The sequence below is a fragment of the Curcuma longa genome, chromosome 17 (genome assembly GCF_044706935.1).
Source record: "Curcuma longa cultivar G26 ecotype Majalengka, Jawa Barat chromosome 17, ITB_CL_G26_1.1, whole genome shotgun sequence".
NCBI classification, from domain to species: Eukaryota; Viridiplantae; Streptophyta; class Magnoliopsida; order Zingiberales; family Zingiberaceae; genus Curcuma; species Curcuma longa.
In genome coordinates, this window is record NC_133877.1 from 9,911,913 (window position 1) to 9,919,576 (window position 7,664).

The 7,664-nt window shown below is 40.0% G+C and overlaps 1 protein-coding gene across 1 annotated transcript; it reads right to left on the minus strand.

Annotated features, from left to right (window-relative positions):
• Positions 1–2,892: 2,892 nt before the first annotated feature.
• Positions 2,893–6,067, minus strand: LOC141848599 (putative polygalacturonase). The gene is made up of 6 exons (XM_074736647.1): positions 5,932–6,067; positions 4,958–5,275; positions 4,666–4,786; positions 4,403–4,577; positions 4,216–4,286; positions 2,893–3,868 (listed from the first exon to the last, which is right to left on the minus strand). The coding sequence occupies exons 1-6, from the start codon at positions 5,941–5,943 to the stop codon at positions 3,207–3,209; spliced, it is 1,359 nt and encodes a 452-aa protein (XP_074592748.1). The 5' UTR covers positions 5,944–6,067; the 3' UTR covers positions 2,893–3,206.
• Positions 6,068–7,664: the final 1,597 nt, after the last annotated feature.

The window sequence follows — 7,664 nt, forward strand, 5'->3', positions numbered from 1 at the left end:
AAATCTATATATGATCTTCGATAAGCACCTCATGTATGATTTTATCATATAACTACTTGGCTTCATACTCAGGGATTCTCTGATTTAAAAACTGACTTTTCTCTATTCTACAAATGCAATGAGAAATTTTCAATCTTTTTTTTAAAATCAATAGGCAAAAATGGATGGTGCATGTCGTATCTCCACACCGATAGTTGAAGGTGACTTCATTGCACCTTCATCCTCCTCTTTAATGGTTGCCCCTCAGATCTATCGAAGCATTGTTAGTGTTTTACAATATATCACCATCACACGACCCGATATTGCTTTCGCTGTCAATCATATCTATCAATTTATGCATTCTCCTACTGACCATCATTAGGAAGGTGTTACGAGAATTCTTTGCTATCTCAAAGACACTATTTTACATGTCGTTCTTTTATATCTCAGCCCCCTCGAGAGTTGGTTGCATATATTGATGCAGATTGGGCCAGATTTCCTAAAGATAGATGTTCTATTACTGGGTATATCATATTTCTTGGATGAAATCTTATTTTTTGGCTTTCAAATAAGCAACCTACAATCTCTTGCTCAAACACTAAAGTTGACTATAAAGCTATAGTTAACACAACGTCCGAAATTATTTAGCTACAATCTCTTCTTTCATAATTACATTTTTTTTTTCTCAACCACTATACTCAAAATCTGGTGTGACAATTTTGGAGCGACTTATCTTTTGACAAATCCAGTTTTTCATGCTCGAACAAAGCATGTAGAGATTGATTTTCATTTTGTTCGGCGAATGTGTGACGATTCGATAACTTTTAGTTTCTTTTGTCTCTACGAATGATCAAATTGTTGATATATTCACTAAGTCATTATCTAGACAACGCTTTACTAAGTTAGTAATCAAACTCAACGTTCGAGCACTCACGTTGAGTTTGTCGAAGGGTAATAACAACAAAGAAGACAATATTGGATAATAATCCCAAATTGATTTCAATCAATCGAAATTTATTATATTTGGCATCATAATCAAAATCAATATGAATCGATAGCAAAAGACAATATTTTTCATATTTATTATATTCATTGCTATGATTATAATTATTACGATTGTATGCCATATTTAATCTTTCCATGATTATTTGGACAACTTATATAAATAAGGCCTTTGGTCTTGGTACTAAAATGATCTAGAAATATTAATTATTTCTCTTCTTCTGTCCTCTATTTCTATCAATATGTAGCTCGTGGAGCTTATTGTTTTCCCAACAAGGTTGAATTGACTTGTGCTTGCTTAATAACTCATAGGCCTAAAATGAGCATAGAATTTCTAAAGAGCTTAGAGTTTTTTGAAATTTTTTTAGTAATTTAGATATCAAGTTTTTTGAATCAATTAATTTTGGAGGTGACCAATTCGATCTCACGAAAATTTTTCATTGGCCACAAGGGTAAATCAAGAAGTACAAACAGCATATAACTCCGTAGCCAACGTTCTAGGGTTGTTCTCCCACTAGAGAAAATTAAATCCTATGGTACACTGTAGTTGGGAATTGATTCATAAATATCTAATTAACTGTAGAAGTACTTTACCGTTGCATCATAGTCCCGGAGGCACAAAAGAGTTTATAGTGCACTTTGGGACAAGGATCGTTGAATCATTATAGATGCAATCGTGAGATCATTGATTTGATGCCTTGAAGGCTTTGTTTGAGGTGAAGAAAATCAAATGTCATGGAGTAAGTTTGGGGAATTGGGTGCATCTGACATTTTGGACGACCTAAAGACATAAGGGCTTGAGAGATTACGTGAGTGAAATATAATCTTACTTTAGACCACATCATCAAGGATACTGCATTTAACTAGATAGAGCTAACTAATGACTTGATTTAAAACCTTTGATTAGGGAATTGTTGATTCAAAATTGTATTATATGACTTAGTTCGATTTTGAGACTTTGTGTGCATCTGCAAGGAGGTAAAAATTGACTGAAAGAGATGTCACTAACAAAATTTTAGTTGATTTAATCAACTAGAGCATTAGGCTGATGGGGAGTCATTTAAATGCAAAGGTTTGGTAAATAAAAATATTTTTATTTAAGCAAAAATAAGTTGAAGGTCCCATCTACTAGAATGGACAAACTATATAATTGTTAGCTGTCTAATAATCATTTGTGTTTGATCAACCAACTAAGAATATTTTCAATAGATTTGAAAAGTAAAAATGTGTCTTATAAAAGTTCTTTGGGGAACTTTGATTTTGAAAGACTCCACAAAATATATTCTTGATATCCAAAGGATATCCCGCTTGATTTACTCCAAGGGGGGCCGCTAGGTTGGCGGTTCCAACCTTTTGCAGTTGATACTCCAAAGGATTAGATAAAGTTGAAGGCTTCAACTTAAAATCTTGATAAGATCTTTCTTCACTTTATGCTAGTAATGTTTTAAAAGGAGAGTTTCAATTGTAAACATTCCACATAGAGATCATAAGAGGTTTACCCTATTACCCACCTATTCCTTCTTCCCTACCTATTCCTTTTGGTTCCCTGTTTACCATCAAAGGAAATGCACAAATTTGTGTTATTTCAGTTGTGCTCTTTCTGTAAGTGTTTTCACAAGTATCTGTTTCCTCGCATTGTAGGAATCTCATATTTACTCCTCTCCAAGTAAACACAACCTTAGGATTACTTCAACAACAAGAACAAGAACAAAAACAAGAACAAGAACAAGAAGCATGGATCCTCTGATAGAACTGCACAAAGTGTGTAGATGAGCTCATGGTTTGGTGCAATACTGACAACAGAAATTAACAAATAAGAATGCCAGCCATTTTAGCTTGATTCCAACTGCTCATGTTTGTAACGTCACAAGATAAGATGCCGAACATCATCGAATAAGAAATGCAAAGGTATTGAGCAAATGTCTGGATTCCAACCACTACCAAAAATTTTTCTTACAGATTGAATGAAGAAATTTAACTGTACAAGAATGCACATTGCCATCTCTAATGCCAACAACCCTTGTTTCGGTTTAGAGCCAAGACAGATGGTGAGGTTGACATGGGAACAAACATTGACTCGATGATCGACAGACGAAAAGGATCTTGGTTTTGGGGGGATTTATTGCAGAAAGAAGAATAAGCAACGACAGGAACGAGGCTCCAATTTGATGATGATTGTACATGAGGGCTGAAATGAATATGATTACTGCAGAGGCAAGTGTTTATCAAGCTTCTGCGAGAGTGCTGAAGTCTAAGAGAGAGAAGCAGAAGAGGGAAGAGTTTGAAGTGAGGTCGGAGCATGGACTAGGAAAGACTGATTCGGAGTATCCTGAAACATTTGAACAAGACCAAGAAAAGGGGAGGTCAGATGTAATGGACAGTGTGATGTTCGAAAGGCAAATACCAGTGAAGGGATCGTTTTCAATTCCTGAAAAGAATCCAGCCGCGAAGATGTTGGTGCCGACCACATTTTTTAGTGTAATTTGTTGGATGACTGGGAGAGCATCTGGATTATACTGCTCATCAGGATGGCGGCTAGAGTTACCAGTGAACCAAAATGCCTCATGCACATTCTCCATTTCCACGTTCGATATGACGATGTTTTTCATGAAGCCACCACGCCCGGGGGCGGTTTTGAAGTTTATTCCGGTTAAAGAGTTGCCAATGTATAGATGCTCAACATATACAAGTGAGATTCCACCAGACATCTCACTTCCAAAAGCAAGTGCCGAACCGAGAGGTGTCTGCAAATGGACCTTTCTAATATGGATGTCGGTTGAAGGTGTACTGAAAGTGATACCGTAGTTGTCCCAACCACTTTTAAGAGAAATGGCATCATGTCCAACTTCGATACTACTGTCTTCAATACATAAATTTGAGCAGGAATCTGACGAAAGCGGATGAAAGTTGCATCAGCTAAATATCAACAAAAAGATTAACAAAAGAAAGAAGTTTTGACTGACATCGGTGCTTTAATTCAACATTCGATAACATATTTGATTAGAGTAAATCAGATTATCAATTTTGTGTCTCGAAGTCAAGTATCAGCTCTAAACCCTAAACCTTTTGAATGCAAAAATGTTATCCTTCTCTACACCCATCTATCAATGGATGTAATAAGCAATACTTCTACTTAAATGCAAAAGTTCAATTTTTATCCAGATAGACAAATTCAACATCGACGACTAGGACAGCAGAACAGCAAGAAGATATGCACATAAAAGAAATTATTACCTGGGACTATGCCATTAGTAAATGGAGAATCAAATGAAGCATGGATTATTATGTTCAGGATCTCGACGTTGCTGCATTGTACACACAAAAAAAGGTTTCTTGTTAAGAATTTAAATTTCATGGGATAATATCCACCCAAATTTACTTGGAAAGACTGAAAAAACAAGTAGAAATTTTTATAACATGCCTACAATAGACTGGATGGATGCTCCATGCAGGAGAATTCAAGAAGGTTAAATTCGAAATGACGACATCAGTAGAGTTCACAAGTTCTAGAATATGAGGCCGGCTATAGTTCAGAGTTTGGGAGTTTAACCATTCCCACCAAATAAGACCCTGCCCATCAATAGTTCCGTTGTCACCTGGTAAACATGAAACAAAGGGTGTTACGCTGAAACAAAGATTATAAACACAAAATTGGTACATTATAACATATCCAAGAATGCATGCCTGTTATCACTACGTCGATCAAGTTATACCCATTTATCAAGCTACGATGCCGTTGCCCTGGAAGATCTTGCCCTTGACCATAAGAGGGTAACGGTTCTATGATAGGCCATTGAGACGAATCCTGTAAGGGAAAGAGAATAGTCTTAGGTGATCTATTCAACTATCTTAAATGACACAAATCTAACATGACACTAAAATCGTGATATCATCCAATGCTATAAGCGATCGATTTATAGATGAATATGTGCATATACTAAAGTCACAAAAATGTGTGGGGAATATTAGTGAACACCTGACTGCCAACAATTATTGCATCCTTCTCCAAGAAGAGAGTAAGATGACTGATTAGGTTGAAGCTTCCAGTGAGCCATGTCCCTTTTGGAACATAGAGCTGAGCGCCTCCTTTATCAGCGAAGGACCGCAAATAAAAGACAGCATTTTGGAAGGCCACTGTGTTCAAGGTTTTACCATCTCCGACCGCTCCAAATTCTGTTATGGTGACACTGTGTGGCCTTGGATTCAAGCTTCGTTTGTAATTGCAGTAGCCCTCGGCACCATTTCTGATGCTGTTGTCGGCATCAACCAACACTAGTAGTAGAATCAAAATTGCCTAAAAACACAAAGAGAAGGGTGATCAAAATTTGGACCTTGAATTATTAGCATATGTCCTTCGAGATATTTGCTGCAAAAGAATGTGAAAGTAAGACTAATAAAGAACAGAATCAACATTGGTTCTTAGAACATTGGTTCTTAGGCAATCACACAAAAACAAATTAAAGCTTTTAAAATTGTGACCATAAAAAGATGTAGATTGAAATGAAGAAGATCTAATTCTTTGAGTAATACGAGAAAGTCCTAGAAGAAGCCCATATCCTTGGAAGAAGTTGGGAATTCAACCAACAAAGATCTGGGCATTGATCAAGAAACAGTACGGGTTCGTGAGCAATATGAACACGAATAGAAGCTTTGAAAAGGATGAACTAGTGGATCTCAGCTATTTTAAACTTGGGAGGGCCGATAAAACCCTAAGAAGAAAAAGAAACACAGATGATCCAAATGACCACTTTGTCAATGCCGCTTCAAAATTGGAACTTTCCACCTCAAAAATGGAACTCCTGCACACACTGCAGTTTCGAAAAAAACCTACACAAAATGGATCAGAGAAGAAGCAAGAACCCCACCACTCAAAATTCACAAAGCACACCAGGAAATTCACCAGGAAAACAAAAAAATAAAAAAAAACGACAAATACAATAACGTACTTACTAGCCTCTTCATGAGCCCCCTCAAAGAAAGGGGAAGGAGAAGGCCCTTTGACCAAGCTGTCGCAACTGGAGAAGCCCGGAGAGGAAGAGAGGAAGAGGAAGCAGGGCAAGGCAATTATTGAGGCTGGAGAAGCACAAGGAGGAGGAAGAACAAGGGGACTAACTCAACTCAACTCCCTGGTTTATAACTTACAGCCCTCTAAAAGAAATAGAGAAACAAAGGGGTTAAATCGGTAAAAGATCCAAGCATAGATTTACCCCTATTGCTTAGATTGTGGTGACGTGGACAGGGGAGAGGTGAGCCAACGGTGGGTGTTCGCGGCTGGGGCCCTCACCAACCAGCGCATGTCAATGTTACGGTATAAAAACAAAAGGCAAAAAATAAAATTGTTTGTATGAAAATGAGCAGGTGACAACTCATAATAACACATCAGTGGGCTTTTGCTCTTAAATACTTGTGATTATTTATTTTTTTCTATTTGAGGAATATATTAATCATTTTTATATTTTTATATATTAAAAAAATGAAATGGAAAAGAAAGGAAGAAAGGGCAGTAGGCAAAATAGTGTGAAGGGATCGAGTGGGCCAATCAGGAGAGAGGGGCGGGGCCAATTGGGTGCATGGGACTGCGTGTCCCACGTGGTTTGACAGGAAGGCAAGGGCCCCACCTTGAATTGCGCCGGAGCCGCCCGGTTCAACTTGAAACTTGAAATTAGTAAATGATTATATATATATATATATATATATATATATATATATATATATATATATAGAAAATTGATATACTGCGCGACGGAGAAATACACGAGACGTATGTGACACCCGCGACCCACGTCCACTGCCGCCGCTGTCGCCGCGCCATCTGACCACCGGATCGGACGCGATCGACGCGCGACTCACCGGCGCACCGACCGACGTCGGATTCCCATCGAATAGTGGTCGGAATCCGACGAATTTGATCGAAAAACATCGATTATGGTGCCGAGCCATTTGCGGGCGAATTACGGCCGATTTCCAAGCAACGATCGGAGATCGACCGATGAAGGACCGCCGACCGTCGACGGTCCTTCCTCGGCCGATCTCCGACCGCGATTCATCGGAATTGCGGCGAGCAGTGGCTGCGCTGGATTCCGACCGAATTGCGGCCACAATCTGGCCGGAATCCGACCCCGGTCGACGCGCCAGCGAGTGGCGCGTCGATCGGGCCCGATCCGGCTACCGACGGTGGCTGGAAACGGCGGGGGTCGAGGGAGCGGCACTGTGCATTCCCACTTTTGGACGGTCAGATTTGCACGATCATGCGTGATGGACGGTGGATTAGCTGTCGCGCACGATGGTGTCGCGCAGTATATCAGTTCTATATATGTATATACATAGGTCTGATATCCTGCCCGACGCCCCCGAGCGACCCCGCTGCGCGATCAGTCGACCTTTCGCCGTTCATCGCCGCCGTTCGTCGCCGTCCGGTCACCGCCGGCCGCCATCCCAGGCTCGTTGGAAGCGCAACTCGATGGCGCACACACCGGCATCGGATTCCGGCCGGATTGGGTCGGAATCCGGTCGGAATTCCGGCCGAAACAGAGCAGACGAGTTCTGGCGGCGATTTCACCGAAATCCGATCGGATTCCGGCCGAATCGGGGCCGAAACCGACCAACAGTGTCTGTTGGCCAATTTCGCCGGAATCCGGCCAACAGACATTGTTGGCCGGTTTCGGCCGGAATTCAGCCGGATT

Coding starts and splice junctions, on each gene's coding strand:
- LOC141848599 (XM_074736647.1), bottom strand. Junction 4,787..4,957: donor CAATAATTGTTGGCAGTCAG/GTGTTCACTAAT, acceptor TTTCCCTTACAG/GATTCGTCTCAATGGCCTAT. Junction 4,287..4,402: donor ATCCATCCAGTCTATTGTAG/GCATGTTATAAA, acceptor TGTACAATGCAG/CAACGTCGAGATCCTGAACA.